The sequence below is a fragment of the Hemiscyllium ocellatum genome, chromosome 7 (assembly GCF_020745735.1).
Source record: "Hemiscyllium ocellatum isolate sHemOce1 chromosome 7, sHemOce1.pat.X.cur, whole genome shotgun sequence".
NCBI lineage: Eukaryota > Metazoa > Chordata > Chondrichthyes > Orectolobiformes > Hemiscylliidae > Hemiscyllium > Hemiscyllium ocellatum.
This window is the reverse complement of record NC_083407.1, coordinates 61062606-61088175: the sequence shown is the minus strand read 5'-3', so window position 1 is coordinate 61088175 and position 25570 is coordinate 61062606. Positions and strand designations below refer to the sequence as shown.

Genomic DNA, 25570 nt, shown 5'->3' with positions numbered 1-25570 from the left:
ATGTTGAATTTCTATCCATGCCAGTTCCTTGCTGTTATACTCCAATGCAGCACCTTGTCAAACGCTTTCTGGAATCCAAGTAGATTGTGTCCACTGACTCTTCTTTGTCTAACTTGCTCATTACCTTTCAAAAGAATTCAAAGTATCCTGTTGGTGAAGCAGTGCTGACTCAACCCTATATTACCAGAGCACTTGCACGTACTCTCTGAAATCTCATCCTTAGTTATGGTCTCTAAAGTGTTACTGTGACCAAGGTTAGGCTAACGGGCTCCCCTTCCTTTTTAAGCAGTGAGGTTACATTGCCCATTTTCCAGTCCTCTGGGAGCTTCCCTGACTCCAGTTATTCCTGAAAGATCACCATCAATGTCTCTATAATCTCCTCAGCTATCTCTTTCAGATCATGAGGTGTAGTCCATCTGGTCCTGGTGATTTATCAACTTACAACTTTCCCAGCACTTTCTCCATAATGATGGCCACTACATTCACCTCTGCCTCCTGACTCTCTTTAAGTTCTAGTATACTACTTGTGCATTCCAACGTGAAGACTGATGCAAAGTACCTATTTAGTATCTCTGCCATTTCTTTATTCTCTATTACTACTTCTCCAGTCTCATTTCCTAGTGGTCCAATGTCAACTTTTGCCTATTTTACCTTTTATATATCTCTAAAAAAATCTTACAATACTGTTTCCATCACTCGCTAGCTTACCCTCATACTTCATCTCCCCTTCCCTGATTTTCTTTTAGTTGTCTTCTGATGGTTTTTTAAAAGACTTCCCACTAATCTTTACCATATTGCATGCTTTTTCTTTTGCTTTTATGTTGTCCCTGACCTCCCATGCCAGCCATGGTTACTGACCCTCTCCTTTAGCATGTTTCTTCCTTGGGATGAATTTCTGCTGTGTCTCTCAAGTTCCCCTAGAAAGTCCTGCCATTGCTGCTCTACCGATGTTCCTGCTGGGCTCCCCATCCAATCAGTTCTGGCCAATTCCTCCCTCATGTCTTTGTATTTACCCTTCCTAAATTGTAATACCATTACATTTAATTCCAGTTTCTCCCTCAAACTGCAGAGTGAATTCTATCATATTATGGTCACTGCTGCCTAGGGGTCCCTTCACCTTCAGCTCACGATTTAAGTCTGTCTCTTTCCATGTCACCGAATACAGACTTGCCTTTTCCCTAATGGACTCTACCACAAGCTGTTCAGAAAAATCATCTCTCAAACATTCCATAAACTCCTTTTCTTGGGATCTGCTAACAACCTAATATTATCAATCCATCTGCATCTTGAAGACCCCATGATTACTGTAGCAGCATTTTTCTTACAAGCCTTTAATATCTCAGTCTATCACTTCTCATTAATATGCAAGCTCCCATTCTACCACCTGTTAAATAGAAACTAAATGCTGAGAATTTGCACCACGGAAGTCAAGGTAATTACCTAGTGAATTTATCTTACCACTTAACATTCTGGACTGTCACCTTGGAAGCCCAGCACCAACATTTCAGGGCACACTGCACACCAGCAGACATGTGCACCCACATCCACACATGCCAACCCTTCCACATCATCAAGGAATATTTCTGATGCACTTAAAAGATGCTTCTACCCTCCAATGCTATATACTTCGAGTGCACTGGCCCCTCTCATTGCAATGCATCTGCAAGGAAACCTTGCTCATGGGGACAAGCTCATGAATTACACTTGGATGTATCTAAGAGCTGCTTGCTTTCTGAATGCTCACTCACAACACTCCACCTAGATAGCCACAGCATTCCTGTCTTTCCTTGTTTTGTCTTGCTTTTTTGCACTTTTCCTCCTAAGCCAGGACTAACAGGCACAAATACAAAGCCTGGCAGCTAGTAATGCTTGTAGTAGAGTAGACAGCAGTCAAGGGGGGACATTTTGCTGTATGGCACTGTGCCATGTCAGTCTTACACTAGTACCATGTACCAACTGCGCACACAACAAACACACTGCATGTGCTTTAAGCATATGGTCATGTCTCAAAATCTAAGGGGATCTGTCCACAGCCAAGATGAGGGAGATGCTCCTCAGTCAACAGGTCCCAGCATTACGAATCAAAGGCAAATTTTGATATCAAGTCCAGCTGCTTGAGACGATCAAGCTCAGGATCCTCTCCTTGGGGAGGCCAATAACAGAATGTCACTAATCCCCTCAACTGTCTTCACTACTTCTGCCCTATTATGTGCTGGCTTCTCCTGGTATGAGACAAAGGGAGGAATTAAGTGACATGAAAGTGGGTGACACAACTGTTAGTGCTAGTTCAGAAAGGGAAACAATCCTGAGATGACTTGAGTGAGTGAGTTGGCAATACAGAGGCCATAAAGGGTTAGTGGTGAGAGGGAATTGGGTGAGTAAAAGGGATTGAGGGAAGGTATTGCAGGCATTAGTGAGGGTGGTGAAGCAAGGTGGGAGGTAGGTGCAATAGCATAGATAGAGTGAGTGTTCAGTAACAGAAAAAGATTGTGGCACTTACCCCAGTGAAATGGAGGTCATTGACCTCCTTCCTACATTACTGTGCATTCCTTCAGATGGCTGAGACTGCACTGACCTGGGTAGCATCTCAGACCAATCTGGTGTTGTAGCCTCCTCTGTGAGAAGAAGTCTTCCACCCTTCACACTACCCCAACCAGCAGGATCTCTAGGTCAAGGCAGTAATTTCACCCTCTTTGCCATATTTAGGGCAAATGTCATTAAGGGTAGATCCAAGCTGACAGAGATTGACTTGGTGCTACAGAACTCAACAAAAATTATACTTTTGCCAAAATAAGGTAAGGTTAACCCTTCTGTCTTTGAAAACGTTTTTATTCAAACCAAATGCCAATGGTCATATATTTTGTCCTTTGTAATGTGTAATTCATTTTTGCAAAATATCCACCAGTCCTGAAGAGCGAATTGATCTGACTTATAATTGCTAATAGAGTACTTCATCAATTACTCTTCATAATCAGATGGCAGGAAGTTTTTAGGAGGCAATGTAAGTTTACTCCACACCTTAACACTGAACATCTCATCTTGTTCACATCAAAACACTGTTAAGAGTTAAAACTTCCTGAAAAGCAGGAGGTCTGACGTGGAGATGGTCTCAGATTTGAACTTCCAAACTTTTTGTTCAAAATTCATACAGATCAAGACGTCAAGCTGCAACAAATCACATGCCTTTGAACACCTGACAATGATCACTTTTTAGTTGAAGAAAATTTGTTTTGGCTGACTCAATTCGAATGCAATTGCAAAATGGATTCTTCATTGTGTTAAAATGAATCATTGTTAGAAAGCTTATGTAATATTTTCTTTCGCTTTTGTAGCATTCGATTGCTTTAAGTTGCAGCAAATCCATACACCATCTGATAACAAAAGCAAGAGACATAAAATGATAGGGCATTTTCTGGCAGATTGCTGTGGTATTCAGCATTTATCTTTGGGTTATCAAAGCCAATTCCTGGGTAATCTCTTCACTAACATGAACAAACAAAGCAGTCAATAACTGAGTGATGTAACGATAACAAATCAATCATGTCTTAAGCTGAACACTAACAAAGAATGCTTTGAGGAAAGCAGACTTCAGTATAAATACAACATGATCGAATAACTATGGAGCTTATTCCAAGATATAATTAATCCCCATTATTATTTTATGGAATTACAATTACAATAGCCATAAATACTTGACACCTAATACATTGATCTTTTTCTTTTAGATTCTGTCAGCCTACTGATTATTTGCAAGAATCGCTGCTTTTTGTTTCAGATTTTCTGGTGCAGCTGTGTTTTTATTTGAATATCTGGCATCATCCCAGTTTCTAACAGACAAAATGAATTTTGACAGATATTTGCACTACCTCTGATTTTTAAGGCAAAGAGGTTCTGTTTTACTGTCTGATTTACTGGCGGCATGACTGAGATGTAATATTGCTTGCCACAGCTGACGTTTTTCAGGTCCTTATAAAATTCTACCATTAATGTTCCGGAACAGATGCCTGAAGGACACAAATGAATTTTCTCCAACATTCACCTCACAATAAATCTCAGCTAATGTTAAGAATGTTACATAAGTGACCAATAGTTTCTTCCTTTCCCATCTCAGGATTTTATGTGACTGACTTCATTGAGTCCAAACCTTAATACCTGGGAAGCAGCAAATATTTGATATTCCTGTCATGGTCAATCACTTTTGCCATTGAGCAATCTATGGCTGCAGTATTACTTTGTTCTGATCTATTCCTTTTCATCTGAGCAACTACTTGCTTCTCTGAGTTATTGGTATTTCTGAGGTTCAATTCAATGTAATTTCATTTTTCGTGACTGGGAGTCAGTGCTGAAAGTCTAGTTCCACAGGTTCTCTCTGATTTTACCTATCTCATCTGGGGTACCTTAACATTGGCAAACAGTTAGCTACTTTTGCTCGTTGCATCCAATGTGCAGACTAGCTATTTAATTTACCAGTACACCATTAGTTTATTAAAGACTCAATCAGTCAGAATTTCTAGGCTACACCTTTCAATACCATGTGAATCCAGATTAGTGCACATAGTTTATCAGGTATCTCAGGATGTAACAATGTGTACCCATTGTCATTTTGTTTAAACTGTAACTCATAAATTAACTTCGTAGCTCTAAATGCAGCAATGCCACTTTTACCTAAAGGAGAAAATTTGTTCTTGTGATGGAAAAAAATCACTCAGCTGTAGGTATCAAATATAGTAGTAAATATAAATGTATAAATATATATACATATAAATATCTGTGCATAATAAATATAAATATACATTTATTATGCACAGATATTTACAATGCAACCTTGAAGACACAGACTGAGGAAAATCTGACCTTTAGATACAAGAATTTTTTAAAAACTGGTTTCAGCTATTCCATTGCACTGAGGCCACAATCACAGTTAAAATTTAAACCTAAATTACATTTAAAAATTATCAACGAAGTGCAGTTCACTATCTTCCCCTGATGTAATCTATCGATACAGCAAAATGTGATTGCCTTGTGCTTTGAATATTACAGAATAACTGCCATTTTCACGTTCGAAATTGAAATCTATTTTTAGTGACATCCAAATCTACTAATCTTTCAACGTAAATGTCATTTGGTCACCACAGTGACTGCTGACAGCACAAAATCTGTGTTAGTTCACAAAAGACGAATGAAAAGCAAAATGTTGCAATTTAGAAATAAACTGAAGAAGTGTGTAAACCTCAGCATTATGTTATAAAATGCTGGAAGTTTATTTCTGTAAGTGGTGAATATATAGTTAGAGTTCCATATATGATTGCAGTCTTATACACATTGTCAGTGTGTATTCCTGTATTAACACTTGGGAATAGCTATGTGAATAGCATATGGCTCACGTGTTTTAGAATATTCTGTTTAGTTTTAGTGTGTAATTTGTAGTTTTAAGAGTTAAAATTTATTTGTAGAAAATAGGATAAATGCATAATAAGCAAGCTTGGAGCCTTTATGACGCTCTTGTGCCTTAGGATAATGCCTTATATGGCTCTTAGTACCTTAAGATTTAGTAATCTCAAAATGTAAGATCCTAAGTCAGCTACAGTTTGGACTCACAGTCAGATCTTCTGTGCCTGCATGGAGATTTGTGTGGACCAAAAACAGGAAGCATGTCTGTTGAAAAACACGCAGTAATATGCGAACGGTGTATCCAGCAGAGTTGACAATGTCCTCCAACCGCTGGTGAGTAAAATCTTCTCAAATAACTTGGATGCCTCAGCAAAAAGCTGTTTATTTGTGTGAATATCTACAGTATTAGGGCTGAAGCCTCCCTATGTTTGTCAGGTCATGAGGAGCCTCATTCATATGATGTCTGCCATCTTGTCCTTAAATAATTATTATGTCAGGGCTCAATGGACACAGCTGCCCACCCAAGTGAGGTTGTCACACTGGCTGACTTCTGTAAACCTGCAGGCAGTGGCATAGTGGTAATGTCACTGGCCTAATAATGCCAAACTCCCACATGAAGGTTCTGAGGATGTGGGTCTGCATCTCACCACAGCAAATATTGAAATTTGAGTTAAATGAAAACCTGGATCAATGATGACCAATGATGAAAAGCTAGATCAATGATGACCACGTAACAACTGTTGATTGTTGTATCAACTAATCTGGTTTACTAATGCCCTCCAGGGAAGGAAATTGCTGTCCTTACATGGCTTGGCTTCCATGTAACTCCAGATTGATAACAATGTGGTTGGCTCTTAATGACCTTTCGGCAATGAGGAGATGCCATACCTGGACAGCAGGAATATCTGGGATGGAGGAGGTGAGGAAGTACACACAAAATGTAGGGGGTAGAGGGTGAAGGACAGGAGTTCAAGGGTCTTGTATCAACTGATTTTGCAAATATTCTCAATGTCGAGATGGTAAATGTTAATACACACCACATTCCTGCTCTATCTTCGTGAGCAGAAATTCTATGCCTGGTGTTGGAATCACTGGAATTTTGAGGACAGATTAAATTGACTAGGCTTATATTCATTCAATTTAAAAGACTGAGGGGTGATCTCATTGAAACATAAAATTCAGACAGGACTGATCAAACTGGAAACATAGAAGATATTCCCCTTGGCCTCTGGAGAGGACAGGGGTGGCAGAATAAGGGATCACAATCTCAAGGTAAAGAAGAAACCATTTTGGACTGAGATGAGGAGAAATTTCTTCACTCAGACAGTGTTAAACAAGTGGAATTCTCTACCACAGTGGTGGTTGCAGGAACCAGGTTATTGAATATATTCAAGAAAGGAATGGAGAAATTTCTAGAAGGTAAATGAATTATAGGGTATGGGGAGAGAAAACAGGAGTATGGCATTGAGATAGAAGATCAACCGTGATTATATTAAATGGCAGAGTGAGCTGGATATGCTGAATGATCTGCTCTTACTCCCATTTTTTATGTTTCTATGAACCCAGAAGCTGTCTTAGAATTCATAAAACAAAACTGAGAAGACAGAGAAGGAGAAGCAGATGAAGGGAATGGAAATGATAGCAAATCAGAGACATGAGGTTCATTGGACAGTAGCTGTGGGTGAGCACACAGTGCGTTAAGAGGGGATCCTGACTCTCCAGCTCTGTCAACCAGTTTGCACAGAATGGAGCTAAGGCATTCTGACTGCCTCCCGATGACTGACAGTTAATGCAGGAGATAGACTTGCATGACTAGAGAAGCTCACCCACTTCTGCCATCTCCTGCAGGCAGATTTGCAGCTGGGCAATCTGTGAGGCAGTGCCACGCCTGTGTTGTTGAAGATCAGACTAGCATTGAACATCTTAGCCATTGGTTCCCTTCAAACTTCAATTGGGAACAAGAATGGCATCTCCCAATTGCAGTTCCAGTTTGTGAGCTCTCTGGTTCCCTTTACAGGAAAGCAATGCAGTTTATTGAGCTTACAACAGAAAACCTACTTGCCCGATGGGATTTGCAGTTCGATTGTGTTCCCTCGGGTACAAGGGGTCATTGACTGTGTACATGTGGCACTCAGTTCCATGGCATTATCCAGCTAGATTCCTGGACAGGAAGGAATATACCTCCCTCAGTGTCCAGTTCCTTTGTGACAATCCAGTTCCTTGGTAACAATTCCTGTAGATGTGTACCTGTAATCCAGGGAGCCATCATAATACTGACATTCTACACAGATTCCTGGTTCCTCAAATGTTCTCTCCCTTGCATCAACTCTAGGATTGGCTCACTGGTGACAAGGGATAAATCCAAAATGCATGACGAATGACCCCAGTGATGGCAAATAGCAGCACAGCAGTCTCACCATTGAACAGAGAGTATATCCAATACCCAGACTGCTCAAAAGGAGCACTCCAATACTTGGTGGATAAAGTCTCCAATATAGCGATTGCATCCTGCACCCTGTACAGCCTAGTTGAGTGATGGGGTAAGAACCTGGATGAGGGAGAGATGAGGCAACCACTTGACTCCTCAGACAAAAAGGAACAAGAGTCTGATGGTGATGCTGAAAGAGAGCATTCTGATACTGAGGAGGCCAGGTCAGTAGTGAGGCAAAGCAGAGAGACCTGAAGGAACCTGATAGTAGCAACACTTGATAACTGTTGACTTTGCTTGAAAATGTGTGGACACACAGAAGTACTAGCTAGTTTTGAAGCATACATAGAGTCATACATCACAGAAACAGACCCTTTGGTCCAACAAGTCCATGCCGAAATAATCTCAAACTAAACTAGACTCATCTGCCTGCTCCTGGTCCATATCCCTCCCAGCCTTTCCTACTCACGTATCTATCCAAATGTCTTTTAAATGTTGTAATTGTCCCTGCATTCACCTTTTTCTCAGGAAATTCAGCGAACCATCATCTGTGTAAAAAATTTGACTCATGTCTTTTTTAAAGCTCTCCTCTCTCGCCTTAACAATCTGCCCCCCAGTCTTAAAATCCCCCATTCTAGGGAAAAGACAACCACTATTAACTCTATGTATATCTCTCATTATTTTATAAAGTTCTACCAGATCGCCTCTCAGCCTCCTAAGCTCCAGTGAAAAAAGTCCCAGCCTTTCTTTATAACTCAAATCTTCCATTCCCAGCAACTTTGTGTTAAATCTCTTCTGAATCCTCTCCAGCTTGATAATATCCAACCTATAACTGGGCAACTAGTACTGGACACAGTATTCCAGACAAGGCCTCACCAATGTCCTGTACTCCCTCTTATCTATTTTTGACACAAACTTCAAAGAATTATGTGCCCGCACCCCTAGGTCTGTCTATTCTACAACACAACCCAGGGTCCTACCATTAATTGTATAAGCCCAACCCTTGTTTGTTGTACCAAATCACATGCTGCCCTCAACAGATGCTTGTTTAATGATGGCGGGAACATAATGTTGCCCTGTTTACCACATATTGTACATTTCTTTGTTTTCTTTGAACCAATAAACTTTTGTTCAATTTGATAGCTGGAGTGTCTGCATAGAGTTCTCTGGTTTAGAACATAGAACATAGAAAAGTACAGCACAGAACAGGTCCTTTGGCCCATGATGTTGTACTGAGACTTAATCCTAACGTAAAACATAGTAACCTAACCAATGCACCCCTTAACTCACTGCTATCCATGTGCATGTCCAGCAGTCGCTTAAATGTCCCCAATGACCCTGCTTCCACCACCTCAGCTGGCAACGCATTCCATGCAATCGCGACTCTTTGCGAAAAGAACCTACCTCTAATGTCTCCTTTATATCTTCCTCCTAATATCTTCAAACTATGACTCCTCATACCAGTCAATCCTGCCCTTGGGAAAAGTCTCTGGCTCTTGACTCTACCTATTCCACTCATTATTTTGTACAACTCTATCGGGTCTCCTCTCTTCCTCCTTCTCTCCAGAGAGAAAAATCTGAGTTTATTCAACCTTTCTTCATAAAGCAAGCCCTCCAGTCCAGGCAGCATCCTGGTAAACCTTCTTTGCACCCTCTCCAAAGCCTCTGTATCTTTCCTATAGTAGGGCGACCAGAACTGGACACAATATTCCAAGTGTGGTCTCACCAGGGACTTGTAGAGCTGCAGTAAAACTTCGCGGCTCTTAAACTCGATACCCCTATTAATGAAAGCCAAAACACCATATGCTTTCTTAACAACCCTATCCACTTGGGTGGCAACTTTGAGGGATCTATGTACTTGCACACTCATATCCCTCTGTTCCTGCACACTGCCAAGAATCCTGTCTTTAATACTACATTTAGCATTCGAGTTCGACATTCCAAAATGTATCACTTCACATTTATCCAGGTTGAACTCCATCTGCCATTTCTCAGCCCAGCTCTGCATTCTGTCTGTATCGTGCTGCAGCCTGCAGTCGCCCTCGACACTATTGACGACACCTCCAACCTTTGTGTCATCTGCAGATATACTAACGCACCCCTCAATCTCCTCACTCAAGTCATTTATAAAAACTACAAAGAGCAGAGGCTCAAGAACAGAGCCCTGCGGGACCCCACTTAACACTGACCTCCAGGCAGAATATTTTCCATCTACAACCACTCCCTGCCTTCTGTCAGCCAGCCAATTCTGAATCCAGATTGCCAAATCTCCCTGTATCCCATACTTCCTGACTTTATGAATGAGCTTACCATGGGGAACCCTATCAAATGCCTTGCTGAAGTCCATATACAACACATCCATTGCTCGACCGTCGTCAACTTGTCTTGACACCTCCTCAAAGAACTCAATAAAATTTGTGAGGCAAGACCTGCCCCTCACAAAGCCATGCTGACTGCCTTTAATCACACAATGCTTTGCCAAGTAGTCATAAATCCTATCCGTCAGAATGCTTTCCACTACTTTGCTGACCACAGACGTAAGACTGACTGGTCTGTAATTGCCAGGGATTTCTCTATTCTCCTTCTTGAAAAGTGGAACAATATTCGCCTCCTTCCAATCCTCCGGTATGACTCCTGTGGAGAGTGAGGAGGCAAAGATCCTCGCCAGCAGTTTACATGCAGTCTATGTTCATTACACATAGACCTTTGTTTATAAGGGATATTTATCTATCAGGGAGATGTAAACAGGCTACAGCATGCTGATTGACTTCAGCAAAACATCCATGTAATTTAAGTTCCTGCGTGCTAGAGACTATGCTCCTCCCAGATGAGATCTGTCCATAAGGACATCATCACTCTTTGTAATCCTTAACCGGGAGTGTATGAGCACATTCAGAATGACCATCACCCCTCTCAGTATTCCAGAAGTGAGTGAGAAACTCTTAGAGATATAAAGTGATTGACTGAGACCAAAGGATTTTGAAAACCTATGTACCTACAAGTAAATGCTTTACAAAATATCTACATCATTAAACCCAAAATGCATTCAATATTCTTCAATCTTTTGCTTCAACCACAACTGCTAGGGGCTCCCACAGCAGCCACAGCTATTCTGCTGAAAGTCTGCAAACTCCTTTCCTGCTTTGCCACTGGTGAGTTTAGCGGCTGGCCCTGTGCTGAAGGGCTTCAGTCTGCTGGGGGTCTCTCAGACAGATGCAGGTAAATACTCTTCAGTCTGAGCAGATGGAGACAGTTGAGCCCCTAGCAGCGGGGAGTTGGTAGAGCAAGCTACCTCTGGAGAGAGGGCAATTTCTTTGTGCCTACCTGCTGCCCCTCCTCCCTGTTGATCACAATAGCACTTCCCTTAGTTATCCATTGAGGGGATGTGGCACCTGGAATGAGATCAAGATTGCTCAGCCCCCCCTCTTTCCGATCCAGCAATTTTGTTTTGAGTGAAAGAGTGAAGGGCAGATTTAAAGCAGAGTGCATTTTAACTACCTTATCTTTCCGCCCTGCTACCTTCATGGATCTGTGGATAAGCACAAAGTCCCTTTGATCTTCCGTACTTTCTAGTGTCCTACTACTCATAATGATGAATCTCATGCTATGTTAGCCCACACCAAGTGTATTACCACACAATTTTCTGAGCTTAATTCTTTTTATTACAGCTCTGCCTCCATGAGCAGTTTGTGGCTTTACGCCCGGAGTTTACAGCTATCTATCCTCCTCACTGTTTATTACTCTGCCAAATTTAATTTCATCTGCAAATCTCTTGATCATACTACCTACAATTAATTCCAAATCAATAACATACATCACAATCAGCAAGCATCCCATTGGAACCTCATGAGGAACAGATCTCCACAGTCTGTAAAGTATACAACTGGTGTATGATCCAGAATGTTTGTGAGATCTCAGTCAAGCACATAACAATGTTAAAGTCTCAATAATGTTAGCTTGCACCTAATGAATTTCAGAAATTATATGCGGGTATTAATCAAATAAATTAAAATATTGTTATCAAGAAATGCAGCATGACTGTAGAGATTTAGCTTTTTATAAACAAAATCTTCTTCCTGTAATAAAATCCAGCTAAGTTCCAAGTCCATGAAAAGTATGCACTCTGTGCTTGACAAGAACATTTCCAAGTTCCATTAATAGAACTTGATTGTCTTAGTTATCATAAAGGCTAGCACATTGCATCCAAAGTTTTAGCCAGAAACATAAGTGATCCAACCACATAATACTGAGGCAACAAGAGCAGATTAGAAGCTAATGATTCTGTGATGAGTAACTCACTTCAAAGCCCTGAAGCCTTTCCACTATCTATATACGACAAGTCAAAAGTGTGATGGAATACACTCGGCTTAGTGTAGCTACAACAGCTCTAAGAGCAGTTACAATATCACTCAAGAAATTTCAGTGGAACAAAGTTGCCTGCTTGATGAGCACACCATCCACCTCCTTAAGTATTCACTTCCTCCACTATTTTCGCTAAAGTGTGTTACTGACTGCAGGGTTCAAACCCCAGTGCGAGGTGAGCAATTGGGGTCATGAGCTCCTCCACTCTAAGACAGCAATGATTACCCTGGACATGAATCTAGGTCTAATGGAACGGGGCGATTCATCACTAGCTTCTCAGGGCTATAATTGCTGGCACTGACAGTGCCGTCCACATTCCGTGAACAAATTACTTTAAAATGCTGTGCTGTGTAAAATCTGCCAAACCTATGGAACAGATATTCATCAAACAGCTCTGAAGGAACTCTGAGGCTCATGATGACAGTTATCCAGAGGCCAGGTGCAGTGGACTTGCTCAAACCTCATTTTGGGTGCATGACTCAAGCATTTAAAAAAAGAACAGTAGCTTGCAAATAATCTTCATTGTGTCCTTCACAAGTTGTAACATTTACCCAAGAGGTTTCTGAATATATCTGATGAACACACTTGCATTCAGATCTTTTATGACATCAATGACTAGTTTAGTGAAATTCTGTACAAGCACACCCTGTTTGTCCCAACAGAACCGTTAAAATGAAAACAGTGCTCAATCTAAACAACTTACTCCTATGAACAATCTGAACAATGGTTATGGACAGACTTGCATTAAAGGAGAACTGACTGAGCTCTTTCCAAATTATGAGAGATCAAAAAAGCATCCTCTAAAACCTGACAAAGGAGGAAAGTCCATTGGAGCCAGATTGGTCACCTTCATGCTTGGTAGGATTAAAGGAGAAAACATCAATTAGTCTCAAGCTGGAGAAGATCTTTCTGTTGCTGACAAAAGAAGCAAAGGACTGAACTGCAAACTTACAGGCCTTACATACAGAGTAGGCTAGAGACATGGCAAGGCTCCTGTGGCTGTTACAATAGTGAGAAGTCTCAGGTTCATTGCTTCATTTGGATGGCAACCGTTTGAGTTTTATGTGAAACCCATGAAGAGATAAATGTAGTGGGCATCACATGGCTACACAAGCAATTGCTTTCACTCACGAGCTTCATTACAAACAACAGGTTTAAAGTCAAGTTCTGCACTGCAAGAATGTAGGAACATGAATACAAGTATTTTCACGCATATGGTTACTAGAATATAACCTGCATTGTAAATTCTTGAGGCAGAAATTTAGAAGCAGTCTGAATAAATATTTGAAAAATGATATTATGAAAACATGCAGGAATTGGGAAAAATATAAATTTTAATTATAGTTGAAAAGCCAGCACTAGCATCGGACAATGGGCAGATCGGCCTCTGACTCATGATTATTATGATTCAGATCCAGCAGGTGGCGTTTTGGCTGCACATGCAGAGTTTGACAAAGGAACACCTACTTACAGGACTTGCACCAGGAAGAGAAAAAATTGTGTCCTTCGTGACAGATTTCATGAGGAACAGATGTGGTCCAAAGAGATCTAATTATTATAATCATCTTTACTAAAATATACACACTGGACAACTTTCAAACTATTTTAGGGCTAAGATAAAACAATGAGACAATAACACTTGTTATATTCTGAACTCACCAGCCCTGGACAGTTTTCATTAATGCACTCAGTGATGCATTGAATCATTAAATATTGAACTATACCAGAAGTGTTCAATTTATGCAATTCCATTGTTGAGAACAGTAGTTATTCTGCTGATAACAGGCATGATATATAACATACATTTTAACTTATTTTCATCATATATCATTGCAGATCAGATTTTAATATCACACCTAACAATTTCAAATATTTGCAGCTCTTTCTGCCAGGATTGCATTGTCTAGAATATTTAAAAATCAGTAATTATTTTCCAGAATGTTCTATTTGCCATCCTTAACTCGTTGGCAAGCTAGATGGTGGACAATTAGGAGGTTACTTCCCAGAAAATAGGCTTTGTGGGCTGACTCCTGGTAAATGAATACTGAAGACCCTCATTTAGTCCCGAAGAACACAAGAAAATCCGACCTTCTGTTTCCTCAGTAGGAAAGGACAGCAGTGGGAAACTATTGCTATAGTACTGATATAGTTCTATCTCTGACTTATATAGGTTTCTGCCAGCAGCCGATTTTAATGCATTATATTGTAGTTCTAAAAATACAACCAATTGCAGTGTTCAATTTATAGGCTCTCTGACACATGAATTCAGGTCTCATTCTCTTCCCAGCTGTAACAGTGATTGATATTTTTCACGACAAACCACATATTGATGGTATTTTCTACCAGTAGGACTGGTACTATGCCCACACATCTGCTATGGCTTCTCTGATTCTGATATCTAGGCATTGCCTTCTTTTAAGCATACTGTACACCTACTGGTACCTTGTTTTCAGATCCTTGGAACAGTTTATTATGTTAAAGGTGCTATATATATGCGAGTTCTTTGTTTGAAAGAGCAAGCAGTGTGCATTTTACTGTACAACAAATTCAAACTGTTAAACCAATGCTGACTTTGCAATGTTCAGGTTATTAGTCAACTATACAATTTAATGCCATGATGTTGAGTGAATATTGACAACATTTGTAATTCTCCTCAGAGTGTAAGACCATTTTTTAAAATAAAAAGGGTTGTTATCAACAGCATTGAATAAATATTATATCATAGCTTGCTTAAACTTATCCTTCATCAACTTTACAAAAACAGATTATGTTATCACATTGCTGTTAGTGAGAGGTTGCTGTGTTCAAATTGGCTGTCATGTTTCCTACATTATAACTGTGGCTACATTTCAAAAGTATTTAATTGACTGTAAACACTTAAGTGGTTGGAAAAAAGCACTATACTAAGGTAAGTTTTTTATATGTATGAGGGATGAAAGTAATTAGCCAATTTCATAAACAGAATAAATACAATTCAATACTGAAACACCAAACAAGAGAAATTGTAATCGTAAGTGCAGAAAAGACAAAACAGTAACTGTGGAATCAGCACAATCTCATTTTTGGAAGTTCTGAAAAGTCCAGTAGTGCTGCTCTTTTGTGGAAACAATATCAATAGTTCCATCTCTTTAATACCATGGGATGTTAAAGGCACTTGATAAATGAAATTTTCTGTTTTCACTGAAAATGCGTCCCTTGCAATTCTTCCTAATGTAATTCAGGGTTGAAGCTTCTCCATAAAGTAACACCAAGGCAATAAAACATCCTGCTTGTTAACTGTTACTTTTGAGTGCAAATTACATTGTCAGTTAATTACAGAATCAAAGTACATTAATTAAAAGTTCCAACTGTGTTTTATGAACAGCTATTCACATGGGGATTTACTAATCAACTTGTGTTTTCACTATCCCAACATTTCAAATATTTAACAATAAACCCCCAAAAGATAACTGATAACTATCGACTGGTTCGTTGAACATTAATTCAGATGTTTATTGATTCATAATCTGTAGTTGGCCAGTGGATGACCATTTTCCATCACAAAATATTTATTGCTAAGAGTACATACTGTAGAAAACAGTTTGATATAGATCCTGTAAACATCTGTTTGCACTTCCTGTCAACGCTTCTCATTCCAAATTCCTATGCTCACAACGGAGATGGCCTCTGTGAAGTTTCACGATATTATTACACCTCACTGCCAATAACTGTTTATTGGAAGATTATCATGGGTTTGTGATTACAAAAAGAACTGCACAGAAGAATTTTAGTGTAGTCTTATATTTAAACCTTACTGACATATGACTTCTGCTATGGAGTGCCAAGTAATCATCCATCATACAATGCTCTGACTGATGGGAATTCATATACAGAGGAATCTCAATCACCCTGCATTCAATTAGCCAAATAACAGGTTATCCAACAAGATCACAAGGTCTCAATGCTTAGCTAAACTATTTTATCCGGCATTCGATTATCCAGAATTCGATTAACCAAATGAAATACTGCCCGCCTGTGTCCTTCAGATAATCAAGGTTCTTCTATATTTGGGAGGGTTTTCTGGTAATGACAACTAAGGAATTGTGACTTCCAACTTCTCACTGTTTCAAATTCAAACGGCACTTCTGGAATATCCATCCAGGCTATCCAAGCTTCCTGGCAAAGTTCATGGCACCATGAACCTTGCTGATGTTTCAATCAATACTCTTATTATCAATGTTCTAATTCTCTCTCCTATCCTCTCCTCCCCTCCATCCTTCAGTCACAATTCTCAGACTCTCTTTCCTACCTCTCTTGCCACTTTTGCATGCCCTTTCCCACTTTAATGCCACATTCCCCACACCCCCATATTCACAGCCACACCAATTTTAAAGCCAAACCTATTTAGGCAAGTGTGCATGAATTTAAGCGATGCTCCCCCCATGCATGTTGTGCCCACATTCATGGTGTTCATTCTAAGTTGTCATGCTGCCTGGCTCAGAAAACTGTTCAGGACAGTGTCATATTAAATTAAATACTTGATTCTCCAAATCAGCCATGTTCGTTGCCCACTGGAACACTTGCACTCATTCCTAGCTCCTTACAGAAAATACAAGAAGATACAATATCCACATATATTTGATGTTGCTGGCATAAACAGGACTGAGTGTTTGACTTAAATGCAACAACAAGGCAATTTCAAGAACCCACACCACAAAATAAACAGGTCATTTACCAAAGTGGTAAAAACAATGACTGCAGATGCTGGAAACCAGATTCTGGATTAGTGGTGCTGGAAGAGCACAGCAGTTCAGGCAGCATCTGAGGAGCAGTTGTTGCCTGAACTGCTGTACTCTTCCAGCACCACTAATCCAGAATTTACCAGATGAACAATTTTTGAAGACACTGGAAAAACTATATCTTTTCTCATTAGAAAAGACTAAGTACATGTAGATGAGGGAGAGGGGTGGTTGGTAGAGGTGATCAAAGGCTTCAATGATTTTAATACAGTGGGATTTAAAAATATAAAGGGGAAACTGTTTCCAAAGACAGTATTAATGTGAATAAGAGGACCGAGTTAAGGTGTTTGGTACATGAGGGCAACAATTTCTTTGTTACAAATTGTTATAAGCTATAATGCACCATCGGAAAGCATGTTGAAAGCAGATTCAATAATAACTTTCAAAAGAAGAATTAATAAATTCTTGAAAAAGAAATATTTCCTGGGCTATGGGGAACAAGCACAGTTGGATAACATTACTCTGTAGTTAACTGCTGACTATGAACTCTAAGCATAAACAAGACTGAGCTGCTTTGTGGAGCAGATAAGCAGCTTGTAGGAGTCCATATGATATCCATGAGCTGCAGTTGTTTAGAATTCCCCAATTTCATCATTGACTACATTTATTGTATTACTGGAGCAAAACATAGATATACATCTTTACAGATTTTGTTGTGAATGAATAATGGAATTCTAGTATGAGAGTAATGTGGTGTATGCTTCAACATTTTTTTCTAAAATTTTCTCTCATCTTCCTCTCCTGAGGAGTTTGACTGCTATTGCAGTACAGCTCAATAGTTAGGAAATATCTTACAATAAACTTAACCAAGTGGTCACTCTTCATTCAATAATCTAGTAGAAAGTGCTGCAATGTATCTAATGACAGAAACATCTGCCAAAGCTCAAATTTGTTCTTAAGGTTCGTACAAATACAATTTCCAGCAGCAGCCAATGGATAGTGTTCAGGAGACAGAATCCTAACTGACTTTACACACCCTAATCTAGAGATGCTGAGGATAATGCTCCTGATCCTAATACCAAGATGGTTTCGATCTGACAGCATAGAATGGGATCAAATGTCTGATCTGTACAGTTCACTTCGAAGTTGCCTTTACTAACATGACCATACCAGAAGCAATAAAACTGGGTGTCGAGTGATCTGCAGACTTCCATAAATTAATGCACTGGATATCACAGAGGTCAATTTGGAGAAACAATGTCAGGTGAGTTGTTGTAAAGGTAAGTTGAAATCTTTGCACTTAAGTTCTGTCCCATTTATGTCTCCTCAGTATTGCCTAGCATGGTATATATAGCCTGTAACTGTCAATTGGCCATTTAGTTTCTCTCTTTACTTGATATGAAGCAATCATCAGTGCCTTAGGTTTTTATACTGCTTGCCATGTATGTGCTGATTGACCATGGCCATGCTATTCAATCATCATGGTTGACATCAAATTTTGTCCCTGGAAAATTTGATAGCTCCTCCAGTTTTTGAAGTTCATTAAAACCTCTGGTCCAAATGGTATGCCCCACTACAATTTCCAAACTTTCCTGACCCTAAGACAGGTCTTCAACATTTTACTCACAGCTATCTAGACTTCCCTTGGAAATGTTTTATATTCACTCTGAGAAAGTTGCAGGATGAACTGGATATAAGCAAATTACTGCGGATGCTGGAATCTGAAACCAGATGAGAAAATGCTGGAAAATCTCAGCAAGTCTGGCAGCATCTGTAAGGAGAGAAAAGAGCTGATGTTTCGAGTCTAACTGACCCTTTGTCAAAGCTATGATAAAGGGTCAGTTAGTCTCGAAACGTCAGCTCTTTTCTCTCCTTACAGATGCTGCCAGACCTGCTGAGATTTTCCAGCATTTTCTCTTTTGGTTGCAGGATGAACTGGCTTTGTATCAGATATTTTCTGCAGTTATGGAGTTTCTAGTTAACTTTCATATTATCCATCCTTTTAAGATTTCAGGGCTCATGTATTATCAATGGTATGGCTACTCCTCTCACCTTCCTCAATAAACTATGCTGCATGGTTGGAACGCTCTAAGAAATTCTGATCTTTGGCAGATGTTTATGGAGTATTAATATTTCAGCAGTGAGCTGCGGAAGGTATTGGTAAAAAGGAAATAAAATGCAAAGATGGTGCAAGAATTAAACAGCAAAATAAGATTTTTAATTGTAAACCAAAATTGTCAATAAAGTTCAATAACAATAAGAATATAAGGAGAGCAGGAAAGGCTACAGATTATATTCCTATACCCATGTCATGTCAGCAACCTCAGTGCCAAGTGTTGCATCCATCTAGATTACATGAAGTGATGCTTTACTGGACTTTTAACATACTTTCCCTGATAGCCTAAAAGATCTGTCAGGGAAAATTCCCCAGTATATGGGCATGTAAAGCCAGCTTCACAAATCATTTTGTACTTTACTGAGGCTTGTACCAGGAACAAAATATTCTAAAACTTACCCCAGAATACTTTCAAATCTACGTGTAGCTCTAAATTGAACGTCAGCTTCAGGCAGTTTCAAAGCCATGAGACATTTTATCTTACCTCCTTTGTGTGGGTGTGAAATGACACTGACATATCGAGCAGAAGTTTCCTGTGCTCCACTCTTCGTACAAAATCTTGAATCCGTACTTCAAGGTGTCGAGCAGCTTTGTAGATCTCCTCAGGATCACATTCTCCAGTCTGAGCTAACTGTTCTGCTGCCTCCAACAGCTTATCAGCATTTGTATAAGTATTCTAGTTAAAAATGGAAGAAAATTGAACGGATTTGTAATTCTGAAAGCTGTTGTGGCTGTTTACGTGCTCAGTAATACGCTTACAGATGATCTTTTTAGCTTAAAATAAACCACATTAATAATTTCCTTTAGAAAAAGGGAGAGAAAAAAAAACATCTGGCAAAACAGTCAGCACAGATTCCATTTTCAACAGTTGGTACCAAACAGTGTATAATTTAAAATGGAACATTGCTCCACAACTAGATCGTCATGTACATGAACACAAAAGTGCATGCTTATCTATGAAATCCTTGGAATCTCCAACAGTTATCGTGTGATTTGATTCTCCCAGCCTATTACTACAGCAATTCATCTTCAACACAGAAATATTTGGCCAAACAACTGCAACACCTTCTGGGTCTATCAGATAATGTGACATAGCAAGGATACATTTTAATACTTATAGGAAAAACAACCAAATTAACACAAATGTAAGAAACACACAAATACGATGCACTGATGTCCACAAAATTAATTCAATATTTCTGCATTTCAAAAGTGCTTTACTCAGCATTTCAGAAAATTAATGCTTGCTTTGTTATAGTTTTCCAGACATCATGGAGTTGAAATTTTCTCAGATTCTGAATCATTGGTACAGCCTCTTATACAGTGAACAACTTCCTTCAAAAAACTACACGTCTGTTGTCTCCTTTTGATCAACCACCCGAGGTATGCAAAATTTCCCCAACTTGTGGAGTTACTAAATACTTCATCCTAAATCTTTATGTGAAGGCATATGGACCATATAATAATAATTCTGTTTAATTTACTAGTGTTGATTTACATTATAGGTAACTAGTAACATTTTAAAAGGTGATTTAAAATAAAATCTAACATCAATTAAGAAAGCTGACTGGGCTTTAACATGTCCCAGGACACAGGTGAGCTACAGGGAGCTGGGCTGCTTCGTATTTTTGAATATGCACAATTCTTCATAATCCAAAATAACGTACATGAGCTATGGCTAATTTGAAAACAATTGTTATAAAAATTCTGCAAATCAATCAGCAAGTTTGTATGAACTTCTATATTTTTGATTTAAACCAACTTACAAAATGTTTGCTTTTGTCTCACCTGCCTCATTGTAACAACAAGGTCAATTGGGTCAGTTCTATTGAAGAGGCATTGGATTTGAAACATTAACTTTGCTTTCTTCCCACAAATACAACCAGACCTGCTGAGTTTCTCCAGTAATGTCTGTTTCTGTTTCAGTCCAGCTCAGCCTGTTTCTGGAACTTTAACAGGAATTAAAACTAAATGCATTACTTTGCTGCGGTGTCACCTAAACCCTGATTAACTGCATTAAGACATCCGTACTTCTCATCTCAAATCTGCTTGCAATGAAGGCCAATATACCATTTGACTTTCTAATTAATTGCTGCACCTTTTTGCCTGCTTATATTGACTTGTATGTAAGGACAGAGCTGAAAATGTGTTGCTGGTTAAAGCACCTGATTCCTGATTCCTGATGAAGGGCTCGGGCCCAAAACGTTGAATTTCCTGTTCCTTGGATGCTGCCTGACCTGCTGTGCTTTAACCAGCAACACATTTTCAGCTCTGATCTCCAGCATCTGCAGACCTCACTTTTTACTTGTATGTAAGGACAGCCAGATTCCTTTGGACACAGGAATAGAAGTAGACCATTCAGCCCCTCAAATCTGTTTCACTATTCGAGGAGATCATGGCTATTCAGTGGTCTAACTCCATATACCTGCCACAAAAACAAAAATGCTCGAGAAACTCAGTCAGTCTAGCTGCATCTTTAGAGAGAAAGCAGATTTAGCTGGTCTATAGAACTCAGATTCCATTTTCTTTCAAATTTCCAATATTCGCAGTTCTTTGTTTTTTTGTCCTCCGTACCTGCCTTTGGCATATATCCCTTAATAACTTTGCTTAAAAAATAATTCTCTCTCTCAAATTTAAAGTTGACAACTGATGTAACATCAACTGTTAGTTGTAGAATAGAGTTCCAAATCCCTACCACTCTTGCTTATAGAAGTGCTTCCTAACATATCTCCTGAATGGTCTGGCCCTAACGTTCAGACTATGCACCCAGTTCTGTTATCAGTGCAACCAGTGGAAATAATTTATATTTAGTTACCTTGTCTTTTCCTGTTAATATCTTTGAGACTTCGATCTGATCACCCCTTAACCGTCTAAATTCAAGATGTTAAAAACCTAATTTGTTTAATCTCTCCTCATAATCTAACCCCTGAAGTCCAGGTATCATCCTTATAAATCCATGTTGTATTCCCTCCAAGGTCAAGATATCCTTCCTAAAGTGTGATGCCCAGGTCTGCTTGCAGTACTCCAAGACATGTCTAGGTAGCATATAACTTCTGCATCCTTATACTTCAGTCCTTTCTACATAAAGGGCTGCAATCCATTAGTCTTCTTCATTATTTTCTATACCTGTCCCTAGTATTTTACAAATCTATGCAACTGGACCCCCAAGTCTCTTTGGCCGTACACTGTACTTAACCATATCATCTTGAAAGTACCCTAATCTTTCTATTTACATGCCCAAATGGATAACCTCACACATGTTTAGATTGAACTCCATCTACCACAGTTTTGGCAATTCTTCTAGTCTATCAATATCCCTTTGTAATTTTAAGCTATTTTTAGGCTGTACATCCACATTTCCCAACGTATCACCATTTCAATAATACTATGCCTTTCACACAGAAGTGTAATAACTCCATATTTAGCCACATTGTACTGCATCTGCCACATGAGTTCCCACTCACTCAAATTGTTTAAATCACTTACATCCTCAAAAGCTCCAATAGATCTGCTTTTCATAAATACATGCTGGCTTTGACCAATCCTTTAATTCACAACAACCATATATATCAATTGATAGATTCCACTCTACTTACCAAACCTATCCTAGCTGCTCCCTTGCCGACAACACTATGCACTGAGTAACTGCTTGTGTGTAGAAATCAACAACTAATCTATGCACCTCTGTTGCTTTTCTCTGGTTATGTTTTCAACATTATGTTTTTATCACACCTGCTTCATGTGAGAATCTTGTAATGCAGCCGCACAGACTCACTATCTGAATCATTCACAGCAACTATTTCTCTGCTGGGTACTTGGCCAAGCAAGAATGGTTGCTGATGCATTGCCATCTGAATTTACACCTTGATTATTTCATTGCTCTGGAAAATTGGAACAGGGACTATATCTAAAACGAAGAAGGTAAGCATTAGCAAATCTTTGGCTGTGCTATGGAATAGCAAGCTGCAATGTTCTGCGGATTGACAGCGTGTAACACAAAAAGTTAAAGACAAAGCAAAGAGGAAGGGAAGATACCAACAAATGTCCTATGCCTCCACGCATGACACCTCCATGCTGGTGGTTGTATGATTTCTGATCTAAGAGAGGTCTCTTTCATGGGAACAAGTGTTAGCATGTGATGGGATCCCATAATGTGGTGTGCAGCTTCTTCCTGTTATGTGCTAGCTTTCACACAAAGGGTGAACATGGATTAGCATGTGTCTTTTGCCAAATCGTCAATCTTCACAATATTTCAATAAACATATCACATGATGCATGATAAACACTTAGTGGGTGGCACGGCGGCACAGAGGTTAGCACTGCTGTCTCATAGCGCCAGAGACCCGGGTTCAATTCCCACCTCAGGCGACTGTGTGGAGTTTGCACATTCTCCCCGTGTCTGCGTGGGTTTCCTCCGGGTGCTCCGGTTTCCTCCCACAGTCCAAAAAAAAATGTGCAGGTTAGGTGAATTGGCCATGCAAAATTTCCCATAGTGTTAGGTGAAGGGATAAATGTAGGGTGGGTTGTGCTTCGGCGGGTCGGTGTGGACTTGTTGGGCCGAAGGGCCTGTTTCCACACTGTAAGTAATCTAGTTCAGAATGAACTGCAGCATTTCAGGCTATGAGTATAAGATCATAAGAAACAGGGGTAGCATGAGGGCATTTGGCCCACTGAGCTTGCTCTGCTAATCAATAATCATGGCTGATCTGATCAAGACCTTAATGATACTTCTTTTCCTGTGCCCAACAACCAATGATTCTCGTGTCAATCAAACTAATTCACCCATGAATATATCTATGGAAAAGAATTCCAAAGACTAACCATTAAAAAAAGGAGATTCTGTGAAGTCATATTTGGTCTTGTAGGCAGTACACCAAATAAAGGGAGGAGTATTAACAGGCTCAAGGCAATTATTGAATCCACTTGGGTTCAGCAGAAGTATGAGTGAGTTAAAGGTGATTCCTGTCTCAGCACCCTTGATGTCATTACTGACTTCCTTTCTGGACAACAGCCAGATCCTGGGGATAATATGTTTATGCTGACATATTGTTTCACACTTCACCCTGCCCGCTCACCAATTTCCTTTGGCAAACAGCAGTCTTCCAAAGAGAAAAGGACCTCTGCTCCATTCTGAAATTCTCCCACCAGGCTCTCTGTGGTTGTACCTGAAAAGAACTCAGGACTTCTGCTGATTGGAACCAGGTAGACCTTGTTAACTATGAGATTCTTGATTGGGGTTGTTAACCTGAGCCAATCAGGAAAACCTTGGCTGATCAACATAACCAGGAGATTAGAATCTCCTCAGTTGAGGACTGACTCTGAGCTGGCTGGCCACAACCACTTTACTGTGCACTAATAAATAAAAGGTGACTTTATGACACAACATTGGTCTCTGTGCAGTTATTTCAGTGCCTATGGGAGTAAATAGGACATGCCTGAAGAACATTCACTTGCAATAGTCATCTTGGAGTTAGGGTAAGCTTTTCTGGGATGATGCCTCTATTTGGAAAGCTTGATTCATTTGACCCTGCTGTCAAAGACTGGGCCCAGTATGTGGAAAGAATACAATATCTTTTCCTAGCAAAAAACATTGGGACAGATGAAAAGCGATAAGTAATCTTTCTGACTGCATGTGGACCCACAGCATTTTCGGTTATACGGGCACTTAACTTTCACAGAGGCACCAAACACTGAAACCTTCCAAGAGTTGACAGAGTTGGTTAAGGAATATTATGGCTCCAAACCTCCTCTAATCCTGAGACACTGTTGGTTTTATTCGGCTGTTAGAGAACTGGGGGAATTCGTATTGGGATTTTTGATGAGGTTACCATGACTAGCAGAGTCATATGATTTTGGGTAAATCCTGAATGAGATGTTGAAAGATGGTTTGGCATGTAGGATTAAAATGTAACCAAGCAGAAACACTTACTAACTGAAGCCCAACTAGATTTCAAACAGGCTCTGTAGCTGGCCTTGTCATGAGAGAATGCGGCAAGTGGAGCATGGGCATCCCAGTGGAAGTGGAAACCACGAACTGCCTAACTGAGCCTGGGGAAAACCACTTGAGTGCAGGCAATCACAGAGCCTCATACAGAGCATGTCCTGAGCAGAGAGACCCTAGGCCAAAGCAGAACATCAGCCAAGTGGCTAAACAGTTCTTCAGGATCTGGGGCGGCAAGCCATTGGTTGCTGCCAGTATGCGGACTCAAGTCAGCATGGAGTCTTGGTCTGACTTGAGCAGGAAAACTCATAAGCTGTTACCCAGAACAGTGCACACACTGGTCAGTTACTCTACATGTGGGTTGGAACAATTAAGTTGCTTAATGACACCCAAATCAGAGCCAATTAAATTTAATGCTTTTTTAAATGGTCACCTAGTTCCCATGGAGGTTGATACTGGCGCAGCTGTTTCTGTGGTTGCAGAATCTGTCTTTAACAAGATTTGCTTAGGACTCTAACCTTTAAGCTTGTGCAAGACCTCAGCCAGACTGAGAACATACACTGGAGAACTGTTTGCAGATTAAGGGAATGACTTCAATTCCAGCCTCTTATGGG

General features: G+C 39.9%; 1 protein-coding gene across 1 annotated transcript in view; it reads right to left on the bottom strand.

The window, feature by feature from the left end:
• kalrna (kalirin RhoGEF kinase a) overlaps positions 1-25570 on the bottom strand; it is a 744968-nt gene that overhangs the window by 312147 nt on the left and 407251 nt on the right. Inside the window, exon 11 of the mRNA XM_060827256.1 lies at positions 19500-19691. Within this exon, the coding sequence (XP_060683239.1) occupies positions 19500-19691 (192 nt within the window). The remainder of the gene's footprint in view (positions 1-19499; positions 19692-25570) is intronic.